Raw genomic sequence first — 18,849 nt, 5'->3', positions numbered from 1 at the left:
GAACCCGCGCCCCCTGCAGTGGAAGCGCGGAGTATTAACCACTGGACCACCAGGGAAGTCCCATAATGTATTTTCAGTGATCATTTATTGATTACTTTGTGAAACAAAACACTTCACGTGCCTGTACCTCACTGAAATATCACCATTCCTCTATATGACAGGTACTGTTATCATAAGATATATAAGGCACCTAACGTTAACGGTACATAGTAGGTGCTCACCAAAAGCTATTAGCGCTCTTTTATCATATAAAAGAAAAAAAAAGAGCACAGAAAAGGTGTTTTGCAAGGTGTAAGGTGCCGCACAAGTTTTTGCTACAATTATTACGTCACCCTTTGTGGTCATAATCCTTCATTTATTTTTCTTTCGGAGCTACTGTGATGGTCCCCTAGTTACCGTGGCCATGGAAACTCAGCCCGCAGTCCTGGCTTGGACGGTTCGCGGGCTCCCCCTGGAGGCCACCTTCCGGGCCTGCAGCGGGACGACCGGGCAGGCCTTTGAGAGGGGAGAGAAGGGAGCCGGGAGTTGTAGGCCACAGGCGATGGCTGCCGCGGAGCGATGCATGTTGGGAGTTGTAGTTCTCGGGAGAGGAGGTTGGCGGCCGCAGACCCAGCTCCGGTCTCACCCGGATGGCGGCTGTGAGGCGCGGCTGTTGGCTGTGGGGCTCGCTCCTCGGGCTGCTCGGGCTGGTCTCGGCCGCGGCCGCCGCCTGGGACCTGACTTCGCTGCGATGCAACTTCGGCGCCTTCTGTGAATGTGACTTCCGGCCCGACTTCCAGGGTGAGCAGCCGCGGGCGCCCGGACAGGAGCGGCCGGCGGACCGGGGAGCCCTCGGACCCCGGGGGTGCGCCGGGGCCGGACCTGGAGAGTAGAACCGAGGGTGTGACCCCCAGACTTCCGGATGGCCAGGGCCGGAAGTGGGCCCGGCGTTGAGGGACCCTGAGAGCCTGGGGCACGGGACTTGGGGCGAGGGTTTGGGGATGCCTGTTTGGGGTCCAGGCAGAGCCCTGCCAGGATGGAGAGAGGCCTTTGACAGCAGGGCCTTGGGGGGAAGTTTAGACCTCCGCACTGGACTGGCCATCAAGGAAGAAGCCTGCCTTGGAGATGGGCGGGAGTCTTGGGCAGATCCTCTTGACAGCTCGCGCCCACTTAGGGCTGAGCGCAATCCAGAGGGCCATCTGGTGGGGGCGCTGCTGAGCTGAGTCAGGCCTGAGGGTGACTCCTGAGGCCGAGACCCCAAGGGCCGCACTCCTTTCCGCAGACAGCCTGTAAAAACGTCCCAGAACGCGGATCCCCAGACCAGGTTCCAGACATGACTTCCCTCCTGGACCTCTTCCGTGGCGGGTGTGTCCTCAGCTCTGACACTGTCCTTCTTGTGGCCCTAGGTCTGGAGTGTGACCTGGCGCAGCACCTGGTGGGCCAGCATTTGGCCAGGGCGCTGGTGGTGAAGGCACTGAAGGCCTTCGTGCAGGATCCAGCCCCCACCAAGCCACTGGTCCTCTCTCTGCATGGCTGGACTGGCACCGGCAAGTCCTATGTCAGCTCCCTGCTGGCACACTACCTCTTCCGGGGTGGTCTCCGCAGCCCCCATGTGCACCACTTTTCCCCGGTCATCCACTTCCCCCACCCCGGCCACCTGGAGCGCTACAAGGTAGGCTGGTTTTGTCCTGGACCACCATCCACCTGCACTGTGGAGTGCTGGACCCTAGGGAAGGAGTGAATCCTGAGCCCAGAGAGGGGAATCACTTGCTCCAGGCCACACAGCCAGTTGAAGCCTCACCCTTCAGGACCCACCCTGAACAAAGCTTGGGGTGGTACCACCCGGCAGGGAGTTCTTGATTTAATTCCTGGGGGCCAGTAATGGCACCTACCTGCCAGGGTTGTTGTGAGGGATGTGGGATTATAGAATTGCAGGTGTTATTTATTGAGCATTTACCTTTGCCAGACAGTCTGCATTATCTTCTCTGTGTAAAGCCCTTAGCCCCAATTTGAGGCTCAGAGTAAGCACTCAGGAAATCCAATTAGCCTTACTACTGTTGTTGTTGATTGCAAGGTACTTTCCAGGCTAATCTGTTTCAGTTGTCAACTCTGTTGGGAATGTTCAGGGAGCAGGAAGGAGCCATCCCCTTTTTTAGAAAGCAGTAGGTGTCGGGGAAGGAGCCCTGAAAAGGCAGGTGAGAGGCCTGGGTCTGAGTCCCTGTTTTCTTGCTGACTTGCTGTGTGAGCTTGGACAAGTCTCTGCCCCTCTGTGGGCCACAGTTTCACCATCAGTCCCATTAAGGGATTGGTACTCTCTGGGAGACCATATCTTCCTGGGAAGGAGATTAATTCTTGCTCTGGGAAGAAATCTGGGATTGGGGGAGCATCTCCAGTCCCCCTCATACCCTTGCCTTTCTCCCACAGAAGGACCTGAAGAGCTGGGTCCAGGGAAACCTCACTGCCTGCAGCCGCTCTCTCTTCCTCTTCGATGAGATGGACGAGCTGGCCCCAGGCCTGATAGAGGTCCTGAGACCTTTCCTGGGCCCCTCCTGGGTTGTCTATGGGACCAACTATCGCAAAGCCATCTTCATCTTCATCAGGTGGGGCCAGCTTTGCAGCGGGCAGGGTGCAGGGACACTCATCAGAGGTCTCAGCTCTCCAGTCTTGGCCTGTGGTCCCATAGCAGAATACTGTTCCCCCCGGGCCCACTGGGCTTTCCCAAAGTCCCCCACACCCTCACTGGTGACACTGTCATTCAAGGTGGTTGACTTCCCTTTGACATTCTCAAAGCCCATTCTGGGCTCAGTCTCTCTCTCTTAAATAAATAAATAACTAAATTATTTATTTAGTTATTTATTTTTGGCTGCGTTGAGTCTTTGTTGCTGCGCACGGGCTTTCTCTATTTGTGGCGAGCAGGGCCTACTCTTTGTTGCGGTGTGCGGGCCTCTCATTGCAGTGGCTTCTCTTGTTGTGGAGCATGGACTCTAGGCGCGGGGTCAGTAGTTGCAGCTCGTGGGCTCTAGAGCGCAGGCTCAGTAATTGCGGCTCATGGGCCTAGTTGCTCCGCGGCATGTGGGATCTTCCCGGACCAGGGCTCAAACCCGTGTCCCCTGCATTGGCAGGCAGGTTCTTAACCACTGCCCAGTGTTCCCTGGGCTCAGTCTCTTAATCCTTATTTCTTTGCGGAACCCTGCTGGGTTAAGAGTTTTCCCTCTTTTGTGGCCAAGAGGACACAGGCCTGGGAAAAACAGGACTAGAGTTTCAGTCCCACCTCTAGGAGTCCTAGCTTTGTTTCCTCAGGCAAAACGCTTCAACTCTCTGAGCTCCCACCTCCTCTTCTGAACAACAGGGTCAATCTTAATGCCCCACTGTCCTCCTAGAGGCTGGGTGAGGGAAAGTCGGTAAGGGACCTGAAAGTGTTCTATAAACTGTAAAGTGCATGACACATATAGCCGAACTTCCAGGGGTCATGGTTAAGGGCACAAGCTCCGGAGAGGGGAAGTGGTTCCCGGGGTGTTTTGAGTGGGCTTGGCTCCTGCCAGCACTGAGCTGGGCCCCCAGGCTCAGGTCACGTTAGGTGGCACGTGGGAAGCAAGGGCCACATCCTGTCCTCACTGTCTGCGTCCCCCGTGGTTTTTAGCAACACTGGCGGTGAGCAGATCAACCAGGTGGTGCTGGAGGCATGGCGCAGCCGCCGGGAGCGCGAGGAGATTCGCCTGCAGGAGCTGGAGCCGGTTATCTCCCAGGCCGTGCTGGACAACCCGAACCGTGAGTTCGGCCAAGGACCCCACCCCAGGGTGGTTTCCAGGCTGAGGTCTCACGCCCAGATCACATGGAGGGATGGGCTGGGCTCCCTGGGGTGGGCCAGGCTCTCCCAGGTCTGATGCTCTGCCCCCTGACCCGGTACTTCCCAGCCCAGGCTTTGGCGCTCTGGGCTGGCAGACAGCCTCCCCGAGCCCAGCACCTGGAAGGTGGCTGGGAGGATTAAGACCAGCCCCGTTCCTGCACTTCCTTCCTTTGGGGGTGGACAGGGCCCAGCTGATCCCCGTGAAGCACTGCCTCTTCCCATCGCTCCTTCCTGCAGATGGCTTCTGGCGCTCGGGCATCATGGAAGAGCATCTCCTGGACGCCCTGGTGCCCTTCCTACCTCTCCAGAGGCACCATGTGCAGCACTGTGTGCTCAACGAGCTGGCCCAGGTAGGCCTGGAGCCAAGGGATGAGGTCGTCCAGGCTGTGCTGGACAGCACCACCTTCTTCCCTGAGGACGAGCAGCTCTTTTCCTCCAATGGCTGCAAGACTGTGGCTTCCCGAATCTCCTTCTTCCTCTGACTCTCCAGGCAGCATCCTTATCTTCCTCTACCTGGCCAGGCTGTGAAGGAATAGCCCTGGGGCCTCTGCCACAGGGTCCCTTGTCCTGTGCCTCCTGGGACCCAGAGCACAATAGGAAGATGAGGAGGGCTGTTGGCTAGGCCATGAAACAGAAGGCCAGGGCAGGCCCTGGCCTCTTCACTGGTCTGAGGGCATCTTGGCCTTTACTTCCTTCCTCAGGGAAACCGCTGGTCACCCCAGAACTTCAATGAGCCTTGACCTCACCCTCCAGCCTGAGCCTTCTTAAAATGTGAATTTTAACTCAGGGACGGTGGCTCGTGGCTGCTCCCTCCTTCTTTGGTCTCGGCCCTGGCTCAGGCACCACACCCCTACCCTCCACCCCACACCCTATGTCCCAGTATCGTAAAGCCAGGCTGAGACTTCTGTCTCTGGAAACAGAGGGACTCAAGTTGCCACTTGGGCTGGGCTTTTCAAGTTTTTAATTTTGTAAAAGAAGAGAACAAATACAATAAATTTAGCCATGGGACCAGAGGGATGTTGGCTGAGGTTCTGATTGCTCTGGAGGAGACTGCTTTGCTGAGCGGCCCCTTCAGAGAGCAGCCTAACTGCCGGGGCTGGGGTTCTGTCTCAGGCCCTGGGTGGTCTGCGTGTTGCTGGGACTTTGGATCAGTCTCCAGCTCCAGTCCTGGGTGGCACCAGCCTTTCTGGGTCTCCAGCTCTGGCCATGGGCACCCTTGGCCTTTCTGAGCCTCTGCCTTGAGCCCTGGGTGGCCTCAGTCCCGCTGGGCCTCCGGCTCCGAGTGGCCTCGGTCTTGCTGGGCCTCCGGCTCTGGACCTGGGCGGGCTTGGTCCTGCTGGGCCTCTGGCTCAGGGCGGCCTCGGTCCTGCTGGGCCTCTGGCTCTGGACCTGGTCGGCCTCGGTCCTGCTGGGCCTCTGGCTCTGGACCCGGATGGCCTCAGTCCTGCTGGGCCTCTGGCTCTGGACCTGGTCGGCCTCGGTCCTGCTGGGCCTCTGGCTCTGGACCCGGATGGCCTCGGTCCTGCTGGGCCTCTGGCTCTGGACCCGGATGGCCTCGGTCCTGCTGGGCCTCTGGCTCTGGATCTGGTTGGCCTCGGTCCTGCTGGGCCTCTGGCTCTGGACCTGGTCGGCCTCGGTCCTGCTGGGCCTCTGGCTCTGGACCCGGATGGCCTCAGTCCTGCTGGGCCTCTGGCTCTGGACCCGGATGGCCTCGGTCCTGCTGGGCCTCTGGCTCTGGATCTGGTTGGCCTCGGTCCTGCTGGGCCTCTGGCTCTGGACCTGGTCGGCCTCGGTCCTGCTGGGCCTCTGGCTCTGGACCTGGATGGCCTCGGGCTCGCTGGGCCTCTGGCTGTGGCCTGGAGTGGACTTGGTTTTTCTGGGGCTGTGGCTCAGGCTTAGGTCTTCCCTCTTGTCCCCCAAGTCTGAGGATTGTGTCCTTAGCAGTGAAGAGTCAGAGAACGTCACAACAGTGGTCGAAGTGCTCCTGTATTCCTGGCAGACAGTGGACATCTCCGTCTCTGAGGTGGACGTGGTCCTGACTGGAAAGGATATGTCAAGAGAAGCTGTCAGGCCGCCTTCCCCAGACAGTGCCAGGAAAGGGAGACTTCTAGGCCTCACCCTTGCCTATGTCCCAGAGGACTTGCATGGCCAAGGGGAAGGCCTGCCAGCTCACGGCAGCCCAGCCCTCCTGGCACCCTGAGCCCTGCAGGTGGGTCAGGGCCGTAAGATAAGGGGGAGATACGAAGGACCCCACTCGCCCAGCGCTGGCCTCCACTCTGCTGCCTGCCTCTTGCCCTCTGCGTTCCAGCCACAGCCAACAGCCTGCAGGGCCCTGGCCCCCTGCCTGCAGCAGTTCCCCCCGCTCCACCCTGCGCACACTTGGCTACCGCTCTTCCCCTGGGTCCTGGAAGCCCTTCCTGACCCCCCAAAGGGAGCTAAATGCACCCAGAGCCCTCAGGACTCCCCTCCATAGTATGGCTACACTGTCCTGGTATCTGTTTACCTGTGTGCCTTCTTCCCTCCAGGACCAAGAGCTCCCTGGGGCAACGACTGTGCCATTCATGCCTGTAACCAGCGTCCAGCACAGGCCTGGCCCTAGGACGCTCAACGCATTTGCTGAATGGCAGGAAGGCGGCTGGCCGCTGCTACTCCCGTCCCTCCCTGGACTGCCCATGGCTGCCCCTGGGACCCAGAGCAGCATTCTTGCGTTTTTTACTTTTGTCCCCTCCACGCTGGCACCTTTCAGAATTGAGGGTAAAAGCCCCCTGGACGTGCACAGGCTTCGTGGGCTTATTTCAGGGAGAGGCCAAGGGGGTAGAGAGAAGAGAGACAGGCCTGAGCGGGGAATGAGGGTGGAGCAGGCAGCAACTGTGAAGCGCCTCGCGGTGAGAGCCGGCCTCGCGGGCTGTGTGCTGGGCATCGCTGAGGGCTCCCTGTGCCCCCCGCAAAGCTGGGATGATTCCTCCCACTCCACACTCACACAGCTGTGACAGCAGAGCCCAAATTCACACTCAGGCCTGGGAGTCCCTGACCCCTGACCTTTGCCCTCCCTGCTGCGTCGGCTCACTCAGGTCTGGCAGGAGCAGGGGGACTTACAGCCCAAGATGGAGCCTGAAGAGGTCTGGCTGATGTAGCTGTCGGTCAGGGACCTCTCCTTGCTGGGACCCGGCACCAGCTTCTCCTAGGGCAAGAGACAGGCTGCATGATCACTGGCTGCACGGTCACAGTGGCCGCAGCTCTGTAAGTCCAGCCGCTTAGAGCTCCTCGAGGGTCACAGGTTAGGGCTGGATGGGGACATGGAGAGGTTGACTGGACAGGAGGGGGCGTGGCCAGGTTAGACAGGTGTGGCCACGTGAGAAAAGCAGTGTCAAGAGGCTCTTGGGCCTCATCTCTCTATCTGCAAAATGCAAATTAGTTCAATTGTGGGATAGGCTTCTGTGAACTGTGAAGTGCTGTGTCCGGGGAATGGCTAGTGAGAAACTGAGGACCTTCTCCGTGTTTCATCTCCCTGCGCATCTGGGAGGGAACTCGCCTGCCATTACCATTTCCCGGACCAGGAAACACCTAAGCAGCTGCCCTGGGCACTCGGCTAAGAGGCAGAGAAGCAGGGCTGGAATCCAAGTCAGGGGGACTCTGCGGCCAGGCTCTTGGCCCGGCTCTCGGCTGCTGGTCGCACTTGCAGGCCGCGGGAAATGTGCGGGAGTAAGATGCGATGCGGGAGCGGGCAGGGCTGCGGAGCACTCAGCAGGGACCCCACGATGACTTCAGGGCGTACACAGACCCAAGTTCTGTATTTTTGTATCCTAATGTGAGCTAGGAAAACGTAGAGCTTGCCTTTCCCATTTCTGGCAAGGGATGCTGGCACTCCGTTTACTTCGATGGTTAAAGTCTCCCTTGAACACAATTTACTTGCTGTCCATCAGCAGTCGAGTGGATAAATAAACGGCAGGATATTCGCAGGATGGCACTGTCTCCAGCAATGAGAAGGAGCAGTCAACTTGGATGCATCTCACAGACTTGGACGCTCGGTGAAAGGAGCCAGAGCAAAGGGGCATGCGCCACATTTGTCCTCTGTTGTGAAGGACAGGCACGCTCGTCTGTGGTGTTAGGAATCAGGACAGCCTTGTGGGGTGTGCTGGGCTGAGGGAGGGGCCTGGAAGGGGGCACGAGGGGCTTCTGGGGAACTGGGAATGTGTTCTTTCTTGATCTGGAGAATGGTGCCATGGGGGTATTCAGTTTGTGAAAATCCATCAAACAGTTCGCTTATGAGTCATGTACTTTTCTATATGTTCCATTCAGTGAAAAGATTTTAGAAATGAATTTAAGAATTAAGAAAATTCTGGTACAAGTGGCCAGTCCACACAGCGGAATTTATGAAGGTGAATGTGGACAAAGTGTGGGAAGCCTCTCTCCGTGAGGGGCCCACATTCTCACGCACCCTCCTTCAGGTGTACCCCTTACTGGTACCTTCTCTGTCTCACAGCGAGATGTCCCCAGCCCAAGTCACACATCTGAGTGGTGGCAGAGCCAGGCCCAGAAGCCAGCCTCTAGCCAGCGTGCATCCCTCAGCCCTGACTTGGGGTACATTCCACCTTGGACCTCAAGGACCTCCGGCTCCGGCATACAGCCCACTTACCTCCTTCTCCCCAGGGGACTTGGCCTCTTCTTCTGGGCCTTCTGGCTTTGCCTGCAGGGACTGGCGAGTGGCCTCTAGCTCTTTGGAGGTCTCGAACAAAGGCTGCTCCAGCTTCCATGAAAGCTGCAGGGCCCGGGCCCTCTGGCGCTCTAGTTCCCGCTCCTTGAGCTGCCTGACAAGCCGTGACCCCAGAGTGCTGGGTTGGCCTCCCTGACTCACCCCATCATCCCCAGGACTGGACAGTGGCCTGAGAAGGCGATTAGGGCCAGAGGTGCCTTGAGCCCCAACCGTCCCCCGACTCTGGGCCCGCGGGCCCTCCTGGAGAAACTTACCCCACGATATCCTGAGGGGTGCCGGCCTGCAGGCTGTGCTCCACCACCCGCTCCAGCTGCAGCCTGGCCAGGTGGGCCACCTGGCTGTTAAGCACCTCCTCCACTGACATGCCGGGGAAGAGGGTGGTCATCAGTGGCAGCAGCTGCCAGGAAAGAGGGTGACCAGAGTCAGGTGTGGGCCAGGACAGGGGGCAGATGGTGTGGTGCTGCCCTGGCAGAGGAAGGGTTTACAGATTGTTGTTTTTTAAAGGGCTGGACCTTTCTGCCCCAGAACTATTAGGACATCTTGAGAAAGGAACTATTCGGTGAGGGAGTGCTGATGGTGAGTCTGACCAGTGGTTCTGCAGCCAGCCAGATAAGAGTGTGACCTCCAAGCTCCATGACCTGGGCCAAGGGAACTGACTTCTCTGAGCCTTACCCTCTTCCCTCTATGAATTGTGGGGTGATGATAATGTTACCTGTCTCATAGGTACTGAAGAGGGTTAAATGGGGTGATGTAAGCTGAACTGGTTAGAACAGTGCCTGGCACATCGTAAATGCTCCAGCATTAGCAGCTGTTATTACTGCTAGGAAACCAGGTTTCTTTTAGGGACAGGGAGTATCTTTAGGTGGCCAGAGGTACTGACTCTGGAGTCCACCCTCCTGGCCCAGCAGGCACACACCTTCGGTTGTTTGGGGTCAAGGAGCAGGACAGTGGCAACATCCTGGCGGGCCCCAAAAATGTTCTGCATGAGCTGCCGGCTCCTGGCGCGGTACAGGTAGTACTGGGGCTTCTGGGGATTGTGCTGGATGGCCATTGAGAAGCGGTTCTCTGCCTTCTGGAACTGCCTGCAGGACACAGCAGGCCACAGGGTGCTCTGAGCTGGGCCACCTGGAGGATACGGAGGCTTCTGGACCCCAGTGGGGAGTTTGGGGAAAATCAGGCTGGTCTCTGCTCCCTGCCACCACGCCCCTCTTGATGGACCCAACACTTAAATGTTAGTGTAAAATCCCAACATAAGTGGACATTTTTATGATCCTGGAGTAGGAAAGGCCTTTCTGAGATGTCATAAACCCAGCAGCTAAAAATGAAAAAATTAATTTGACTATGGTTAAATCCCATTATTGAGTAGCAAAAACACCACAAAAGAAAGCAGTAAATAGTGAAGAATATTTTGCCATAGAAGGCAGATGATAAGCTAATTTTCCAGCCTACAAAGAACACTTATAACCAAAAAAAAATTTTTTAATGAACAATTTAAGAGCAAATGGGCGAATGATTTGGGCAGGCCATAATGGCCAATAAACGCACGAAAGATGCTGTCCTGCACTCACAATTTAAACATGCAAAGTCAGTCCGCTGCGAGAGAGCCTTTTTTTGCCTACCCGATTAGCAAAGTTGAAAAACAGTCTTAATACCCTGGGCTAGGGAGGTTTGGGGAAACCAAGACTTTCCTTTACTGGGGGAAGTTTATATTGGTTCATTATTTTTGGAGAACAATTGGGTATTATCTTTTAAAATGTTAATTTTTTACACTTTTTAACCCAACAATTTAACTTCCGGCAATCTAACTACAGAATTACTAGTATGAACGCATGAAAACATATGTCTTGGGTCTCATTACTGCATTATTTATAATAAAAAACTGAAAACAGCCCAAATACTCATCAGCATACTACTGTCTAAAGAAATTAATTGTGGTACCTACACAGAATGGAATACTTTGCAAGCAATAAAAGAAAATGAGGTCGTCCTATATGTAATTGCCATGCGGAGTAAAAAAGTAAGTCAAAAATCAGCTTAGTGGACTTCCCTGGTGGCGCAGTGGTTAAGAATCCGCCTGCTAAGGCAGGGGGCACGGGTTCGAGCCCTGGTCTGGGAAGATCCCACATGCTGCAGAGCAACTAAGCCCGTGCGCCACAACTACTGAAGCCCGTGCACCTAGACCCTGTGCTCCACAACAAGAGAAGCCACCGCAATGAGAAGCCGGCGCACCGCAACAAAGAGTAGCCCCACTCGCCGCAACTAGAGAAAGCCCACGTGCAGCAACAAAGACCCAACACAGCCAAAAATAAATAAATGAATAAATAAGCTTATTAAAAAAAATCAGCTTAGCATGATCTCACTTTTGTAAAATGATAACAGTTGTTAACATATGCATAGAAATCAATCTGGAGGACTCTTTACCAAACTTACAGGGGAAGGGGAGGCGTTGGGAGGTAGATATTAGAAGGAACTTTCATGTTCTAAGTTATATGTTACTGAATACTTAAGTTTTTTTTAATAAAAAGCGCAATTACCATAACAATATTCGCAGAAAAAATGAAGGAGTTTTAGAGAAAACTTGAAAAATAAAATAGATATTTAGGAGACAACTGGGAGAGCAGAGCATCTCGACCCCAGGATCCCAGCCGACCGGCTTCACTCCAGACTCTTCGGCCCCGCCCGCGGCCCGGTCCGCCCCGCCCACAGCCCCGCCCACAGCCCCCGCCCCACCCACAGTCAGCGCGCACCTGCTCCTCTGCTCGCAGAAGCCCAACTTCTCCTGCAGCAGGCCCATGCGCAGGTGGGCGCCCTCGTCCTTCGGACTCAGCGCCAGCGCCTGCTGGTAGTCCGCCTCAGCGAAGGTCAGGTTGCCCAGTTGGAAGAAGCAATCTGGAGACCGGGGGCCGGGGGCGGGGGCTGAGTGAGCCCCGCAAACCCAGGGCCCAGGAGCCCCAGCCCAGCTGGCTCCACCCCCAGGGGGCGGGGCCTGCAACGGGTGGTGGATGACACCAGCGGGCGGTCGCGGGCACCTGCAGAGGTTTTCCGTGCCTCCGGCCACCTTCTTCCAGCTGCCTGATGCCGAGCATTTTGAAGGGCTGTAGCCAGATTGTCTAAGGCAACGTTTCCCAAAGTGTGTCCGTGGGACCCTGAGACTCCGCTTTCCCTCCTTCCCTCCTCCCTCCCTCAGGGCCCTCAAGCGCCCAGCCCAGGCCTTGGAGGGGCAAGGGGCTCACACTGGGCTGCCCGGCCCCCACTCACCACCGCGGTTGATGTAGAGGCCTTTCTCCCGCTGCTCGCCCTTGAGCGCCTTGCTGAGCAGCAGCACCCCCTCCTGGTAGGCGCCCTGCATGTAGCAGTGCACAGCGAAGTCGTTGTAGGCCAACAGCAGTTGGCGCTGCGCCTGCTGCACCAGGTCCTGCTGGTGCTCGGTCATCATGTCCAACGCCTTCAGGAAGTTCTCCACGGCGGAGTCAAACTCCCAGAGCCGTCGGTACATGATGCCCCTACGAGGGAGGGACGTGAGGGCCAAAGTGCCCCACCGACCAGGGGTGTCCCAGAGAGAGGCTGCGGCTCTGGGCCCTCTGACCTGGGGGGGAGGGCCTCCCACCTCTTGCACTGAGTTTGGCCTGTGGGGCTCCTGGATTTTGCTACTTAGATAGCCAGCTAGTCACTGGTAATTTGACTTTTCTTTAAAAATAGCTTCCCTCTTTCTTTCTGGGAGCTGTGTGTGTGCCAGCCTCTATGCTAAGGCCTTTTTGTACACAGGACATTTTACCTCCACTGCTTATATGAGAAAACCCAGGCTCAAGGAAGTGCAATGGCCCAGAATGAGGTGGTGGGTCCTCGTGGGGTGGCCCAGATTCAAACCCAAGCCTCGTCCACTGAGCTGGGCTGAGCCTGCCAGTGTATAACTGCTCAGCAGGCCCGGGGGTCCAGGATTCCAGGCTCAACAGGCTGCTGCCTGCCCCTCCTCCAGAGGCAGTAGCAGAGACCACCTCCCATGATCCTGTGACCCCCGATGGGGAGTAGGGAAAGATTGTTAGAGGCTAGATGGGGAAACTGAGGCCTGGGGAGGGTCAAGGGCTCTCCTGAGATCACACAGCACATCTGAGGCAAGGCAGGGCCTGGGACCCAAGACCAGCCTCTCCCCACTCAGTACCGGAAGAGGCAGAGGCTGGGGTCCAGAGGGTTGTTCTCGATGGCGCGGTTGATACACTGCAGCGCATGTTGCAGCTTGCCCTGCACGGCCAGGATCCCGGCATCTTGGCGTGCCTCTTGGGCCTGGCCCACCATCACCTTGAGCAGCACCTTGGCCTGTGGGTGCTTGGGATCCAGTAGCAAGGCACTGTGTAGGTCTCGATGGCAGAGGCTGGGCTGCAGTTGGGGGGCCAGGGATGGCATTGGGGTGCAGGCCAAGCTGAACCCTGCCCTGTTCAGTGTGGGGAGGCAGACCTCCAGGCCTGTAGGGGCCTTTCTCTGGGCAGGCCAGCACCATGCCACCCATCTTCAGTGGCTCTGCATTGCTTTGTGGGAAAATCCCATCTGAGGCTCCACCCCTACTGGCCCCTTTCTAGATACGACCTCAGGTGAGCCAGGTCCACCTCAGTGGTTTCTGCTGTAGAATGGGGTTACAGATGCCTCCTCCTTGCAGGACTTCTGCAAGGCTCACTTCAGGAGGGGGGAGGGTGCGGTCTCCTGACTGTGACTGTCGTGTCCTCCCTATACTCCCCTGTACACCCTCCCCAACGCTCCTGACCTTTAAGCCCAAGACAACTCTAACGAAGAACAGATTCAGCCCTGGGCATGAGCAGAAAACATCCCTAGGCAAATACCTTCCACTGGGTGAGCAGGTCTGTCAGTCAGTCAACAAACAGTTTTAGCAAGCACCCCATGTCCTATAGGGTAATTGGTTGGAGGGTGAGTGAGGCAGTGTAGACAACAGGTGTGAGTGGAAGTCGGGAGGGGGAAGATGGCCGAGGCTGGGGCAGGGCTTTGGAATAGATGGACTTAAGTTCAAGGGGAGCACCACTGTGACCTTGGGCAAGTTACCCAGACCATCTGGACCTGTTTCCTCATCTGTGAAAAGAGGGCAATGGGTTGTGTCTACCTCAAAGGGTTACTGCCAGCCTTAGAGATAAACATGAGTAAAGTGCTTAGAATGTGCTTAGGCATCGCAGGGAGCAGCTGAAATCCCAACCATCAGAAATAATTATCAATAATTACTAGTCTCGGGACTTCCCTGGTGGTGCAGTGGTTAAGAATCCGTCTCCCAATGCAGGGGACACGGGTTCGAGCCCTGGTCTAGGAAGATCCCACATACCGCGGAGCAACTAAGCCCGTGCGCCACAACTCCTGAGCCTGAGCTCTAGAGCCCATGAGCCACAACTACTGAGCCCACATGCTACAACTACTGAAGCCCGCGTGCCTAGAGCCCGTGCTCCACAACGAAAGAAGCCCACACATCGCAACAAAGAGTAGCCTCCGCTCGCCGCAACTAGAGAAAGCCCGTGCTCAGCAACGAAGACCCAATGCAGCCAAAAGTAAATAAATAAATGTATATAAATTTAAAAAAAGAGCAATAGCAGCATCTTTAAAAAAAATAATAATAATAATTACTAGTCTCCTACCTTTGAAGGAGACTCTCCCACTGAGTCACCTGTGGGACACAGAAGCCCAACCCCCAGCATAGGGAGGCTCATGGTTCCAACACCCCCAGGACACTCCGCCCAATCCGGCCCATCCCATTTACCCCCTCCTGAGGTTCCCCCCACCCCACCCCCAAGCACTCAGGCCAAGCTGGAACACCAGGCATTGTTCTGGATGCCTCCCTTTCCCTTATGTTCACCGCGCCCCCCCCCCGCCCCCCCCCCCCCCCCCCCCCCCGGCTAGCAAGTCAGTTTCAGGTCCTGCTTCCAAAGGTCTGTGGAACTTGCCCCCTCCTTGCCACCCTCATGGCCATCCTCCTCGAGCCCCACTCCTATCCAGATGGATGGTACCCGGCTTCCGGCCTCCAGGCTTGCCCCTCCCCCCAGCCCACATGCCCCCTGGCAGCCAGAAGGCTCTTTCTAAGGCCCACTGCCCCAGGGAGCACCCTTTTGAGGCTCCTGCTGCCCCCCAGGAAGAAGTCAGAGTCCCCTGGATTCACAAGACCCTGCCCATCGCTCTCTCATCCCTGCAGTCCCTCCTCGCTTGTGACCCCAAGTCTCATATCTAAGGGAAGCCTGGGTGCCCCTGATGGTGCTTCACACAATTGGGAAATCATCCTTTGTGTAATTATCCGCTTGGGGACGTCTCCCCTGGGCTGTGAGTTCCATGAGGGCAGGGATGGCAAAGGCCTCTCACCTTGTGGTTTCTGGGGGCTGGCGCAGGCCTGGCACAGAGACAGGGCTGAGTGAGGATGGAACAACTACCCGACTGGGCCAGTGCCGGTTGGGGCCTCTGCCTGGGGAGGACAGGGCCCCCACTACACTGGGGGAGGTGGCTTCGGGGCTGGCCGACAGCCCAGCCGCCTCCTGTCATCTCAGCATCCAGACAAGGAGGAGGTCCACCCCGCTGCCCTGCTGCCCTCCCTGCTCTACCTTCTGGAAGAAGTTGTAGAGCCTGGCCCGGAGGATGTAGACATCGGCATTGGTGGTGCCATGCTTCACTTCCTTGGTGACGAATGAGAGGCATTCACGATGCCGTTTGAGGGCCAGGAGACAGGCCATGCTGAGGGCAGAGGGCAAAGGTGCTCTGTCTACTGGGTGAGAGGGGAAGGAAGGGGACGCCGTGGGGGCAAAGGCCAGCAAGGACAGCCAGGGCACTCACCATCGATAACGGAAGCAGAATTTCTCAGGCTGGAGCTCAGAGGCTTGAGAGAAGACGTTCAGGGCATCCAGAAAGGTGCGTTGCTCGAAAAGGCACTGGCCCTGAGGACACAGAGGGCAGTCACTTCTGCTTGTGACCCCAGCCTAGCAGCACCCACGAGTTGAGGGATGGCCAGCACTGAGGTGGAATGACAAGGGACAGGGACAGAGCCCTTTAGATCTGGGAGAGACTTTAAGAGATAGAGACACAGATGGAGAGAGATCCAGAGCTGGGGAGACAGAAATATACAGTTGACGACAAGAGAGACAGCAATACACACAAAGGAACAAGGAAAAATAGAGAAAATCTGGGAGGTGGACCAGAACAGCAGATCTAACAGTAACAGGCTCCCACCTGGCCTAGGGCTCCAGGTGCCAAGCCCTGTATTAAGAACTCGAACTTAGGGAATTCCCTGGTGGTCCAGTGGTTAGGATTCGGCACTTTCACTGCCCAGGATGTGGGTCAGGGAACGAAGATCCCGCAAGCTGCCCAGGTGCAGCCAAAAAAAAAAAAAAAACCCCAAAAAACAAAAAACCTGAACTTATCTCACTGGGACTAGCTAACATTCCCCTTTTAGATGAAAGAACTGAGGCTCAGAGAGGTGAAGTGACCTTCCCAAAGTCACACAGCAAGAGCAGGACTGGACTCAGGACCCCAACATTCTGGTTTTAAGAATGTTTCTTTTTCAGAATTGAATAATTATTGACATTAAAAACAAAGGCATTCAATTTGTCAAAATGGAAAAAAAATCAGGACTTTGTTGGGATTTTATGGTTTAATATCATCTTTATTTTGCATTGCAAATGGTGGGCACTCTTACCTTTTTAGTGCTTAGAGCCTGTGGACTGCAGGCCTGTGCTGCCCCATACAATAGCCACCTGCTTCCCGTGGCTATGTAATTTCAAATCAATTCAAATTAAATACAATTTCAAAATTAGTTCCTCAGTCACGCTCGCCACACTTCAAGGGCTCAACAGTTCCACGTGGCTAGTGGCTACCAGATGGGACAGTAATCATTGTCACTACTGCAGAAAGTTCTACTGGACAAAGCTGCAAAACCGTACCCAGCCCTGGTGGTAAACCAATACAGGAGGCGGGAGAGGTCATTAGTGGGGCAGCAGATGGGGACATAGACACAGGGACACGAAGGTCCCCAGGGAGTCAGGGCTGGTCTCAGGAACCAGGACAGCCCCCGTAGCTGGAGGGAGAGTCAGCAGGCCGGGGGGTGAGGTGGGGCCTTGTGTGGGCCTGGGGCAGCCCCAGGCACCTTCAGGTAAAGCACCAAGGTGAGCCGCTCCAGGTAGTCCGTGTTCTCCGGCTGGGAGGAGTAGGCCTTTCGAAGGTTCTGGGCGGCCGAGGAAAAGTCGCAGAGCTGGATGTAGGCCTCGGCTCTCAAGGCATAGAATTCTACCTGTGGGAGAGGGGACCCAGGCTGCCGTTCCCCTCCCCACAATCCGCCCTGAGGCTTGACACTCAGCTACAACAGGGACTTGGTGGCCCTGAGAGAAGGGGCCAGGCAGGTGGGACAGTGAGGGGTGAGCATGGGGCCAGCAACTGCCTGTGCCCACCCAGGCCGTCCCCCTCACCAGCTGGGAGTCCAGGTGGAGGCCGCGGGAGAAGAACAGCACCGCCACCTCCCAGTCTTCTTGCTCCAAGCACTGATAGCCTCGATGGTAGCTGCAGGGGCAGGGGGCACAGGCGGAGGGGCTGGCCCTGACTTGGGACCAGTCCAGAGCATACAGCTGGGGCTTCGGGAATGGGCTGGGAAGAGGGGGACTTGGGTAGGGAGACAAGAGGGGTAGACAGAGACCCAGGGAGAGGAGGCTGACATTCTTGGAGCTCATCCCGCCCAGCAGCCTTTTATCTGCTGAGGTGGAAGAGCCCTGTTATACAGTTGAGCTCGCTGAAGCTCAGGGAGGGAGAGTAACCGGCCCAAGCCTGCACAGCATGTCAGTGGCTGTGCAGGGTAGGAACCTGGGACCCCATGGCAAGGTAATCACTCACTACTCCCTGACTTTGAGGGGCACCGTTAACCCCGCAGCCTTTGGTTTTATATCATCAAAGTTCCGGAACACCTGGCTGGTCCCAAAGACGCGCTGTAGGGTCCCCTTTGGCACTGGAATCACCCATGGCTTTGGGATGTGCTGTGAGGGAGCCTGGTCAAGCCCCAGAGCATTCTGGAACCAAGCGACAGCAAGCTGGAGCAGGCCTCCAGAGACAGTCCCCACTCCGCTTACACACTCTCCTCAGGTATTTTACAGGATGGAGAAGGGGTAGAAATGAGGCCTGGTAAGAAGCACAATCTGGGGTCTGGTGGCACTCCCACCCCTACTCCCCTAACCTCTCTCCAGTCCTGCCTCTGTCACCTATGGTCAAGGTCTCACGCTCACACTGGCCTCTGCTCTCCTCCTGGTCCCCCTCAGCTCCTACCTCCAGCTACTGACACCCAAAACTCTGCAGCTCAGGCCCTGCCCCAAGCCACAGGCCCTGGGGGTCCAGCAGCTTCTTGCATATCCTGTAGGACCCTCACACTCAGCATGCCAAACTGAGCACCCCACCTGACTTCTGCCCCAGGTTTTCCCACAGCGGTGAGTCCACTTTCCTCTGCCAACCACCCAAGCCCAAGATCTATGTCCCATCAGTCCTTAAGTCCTGTCTATCCCACTTCCTGAAGATCTCTTAGATCCCTCCTCTTCTCTCATCCTCTCATCTTGGCCAATGCCATCTCTGCTATATGCCAGCTCCGGCCACCCCTCTGACCTCCCCACCAGCCACAGGTCCTAAGACCTCTGTTCTCTGCACAAGCAGCCAGGGACTTTATTGAATCGCACAAATGATCTTGCCACTCCCGTACTTAAAACCTTTCCTGTGAACCCAGACGTGGTCTCTTCTCCCCCGACCCTCTGCCTTTGCCTTAGCCTTCTCCCGCACCTCTCTGGACTCTGTCATGAGGCCCCTTCCAGGAGGACCTCCGGGCCTGGGCGGGCTCCCTCGCGGCCCTCACTTGCCTCCCGGCACCCACCCCTGACGTTGCTAGGCATCATCTCCAGGACGCCCACAGGCTCCGCCCCTCTAGCCACGCCCCCGGAATCCAAGGACTCCACTCGCTGGAATCCAATTTCAAACAGAGCCGGAAGGAAGTTAGCAAGTTTTTATCAGCTAGGGAGGCCGAGGTGTACAGCGGGGAAAAGACTTGCCGGGTTTCCAAAGCGAGGCAGGGCCACAGCGGGGGCCAAAATACGGCTCCCTCCTCCCAATCCGGAGGTCAAGCAAGGGCTCCGCGAGCCCCACGACAAACCCCTCGGACACGGTGACGCGGCCACGGGCAACTCGCGGGGGCGCCCCGCCCCGCCACTTCCGCCCCTCAGAAACATGGCGGCCGCGTGGCCCGCCCCGGATTGGACGCTAATGGCCGCCCCTGGATAGGTGGCGGCCGCAATTGGCCGAGGGCTGGCTGACGTCA

General features: G+C 56.8%; 2 protein-coding genes across 8 annotated transcripts; one reads left to right on the top strand and one right to left on the bottom strand.

The window, feature by feature from the left end:
- The first annotated feature begins 542 nt into the window (after nucleotides 1-542).
- Nucleotides 543-14,089, top strand: TOR2A (torsin family 2 member A). Of its 5 annotated transcripts, none has more exons than XM_082402698.1 (6): nucleotides 543-780; nucleotides 1,386-1,651; nucleotides 2,404-2,579; nucleotides 3,620-3,747; nucleotides 4,064-4,176; nucleotides 6,352-7,788. In XM_082402698.1, the coding sequence occupies exons 1-6, from the start codon at nucleotides 630-632 to the stop codon at nucleotides 6,814-6,816; spliced, it is 1,299 nt and encodes a 432-aa protein (XP_082258824.1). In that variant the 5' UTR covers nucleotides 543-629; the 3' UTR covers nucleotides 6,817-7,788. The 5 variants fall into 5 exon arrangements, with proteins under 5 accessions (XP_082258824.1, XP_082258828.1, XP_082258827.1 ...); XM_082402700.1 differs by lacking the exon at nucleotides 6,352-7,788 and adding an exon at nucleotides 13,819-14,089 and having other exon boundaries at nucleotides 561-780; XM_082402701.1 differs by lacking the exon at nucleotides 4,064-4,176 and having other exon boundaries at nucleotides 560-780; nucleotides 6,352-6,600.
- TTC16 (tetratricopeptide repeat domain 16) lies at nucleotides 4,771-18,847 on the bottom strand. Of its 3 annotated transcripts, XM_082402614.1 has the most exons (13): nucleotides 18,409-18,847; nucleotides 16,973-17,563; nucleotides 16,654-16,797; nucleotides 15,348-15,448; nucleotides 15,119-15,248; nucleotides 12,700-12,914; nucleotides 11,799-12,043; nucleotides 11,288-11,429; nucleotides 9,457-9,622; nucleotides 8,795-8,937; nucleotides 8,463-8,634; nucleotides 6,923-7,007; nucleotides 4,771-5,865 (listed from the first exon to the last, which is right to left on the bottom strand). In XM_082402614.1, exons 2-13 carry the CDS (start codon nucleotides 17,228-17,230, stop codon nucleotides 4,910-4,912), a joined length of 2,757 nt encoding a protein of 918 aa, XP_082258740.1. In that variant the 5' UTR covers nucleotides 17,231-17,563; nucleotides 18,409-18,847; the 3' UTR covers nucleotides 4,771-4,909. The 3 variants fall into 3 exon arrangements, with proteins under 3 accessions (XP_082258740.1, XP_082258742.1, XP_082258741.1); XM_082402616.1 differs by lacking the exons at nucleotides 16,654-16,797; nucleotides 16,973-17,563; nucleotides 18,409-18,847 and having other exon boundaries at nucleotides 15,119-15,272; nucleotides 15,348-15,432; XM_082402615.1 differs by lacking the exons at nucleotides 15,119-15,248; nucleotides 15,348-15,448; nucleotides 16,654-16,797; nucleotides 16,973-17,563; nucleotides 18,409-18,847 and adding an exon at nucleotides 14,883-15,095.
- Nucleotides 18,848-18,849: the final 2 nt, after the last annotated feature.

Source organism: Balaenoptera borealis (genome assembly GCF_965194805.1).
Source record: "Balaenoptera borealis genome assembly, chromosome: 8".
Lineage (NCBI taxonomy): Eukaryota > Metazoa > Chordata > Mammalia > Artiodactyla > Balaenopteridae > Balaenoptera > Balaenoptera borealis.
Note: the sequence above shows the minus strand (reverse complement) of the source record. Positions and strands in the feature narration are given on the sequence as shown.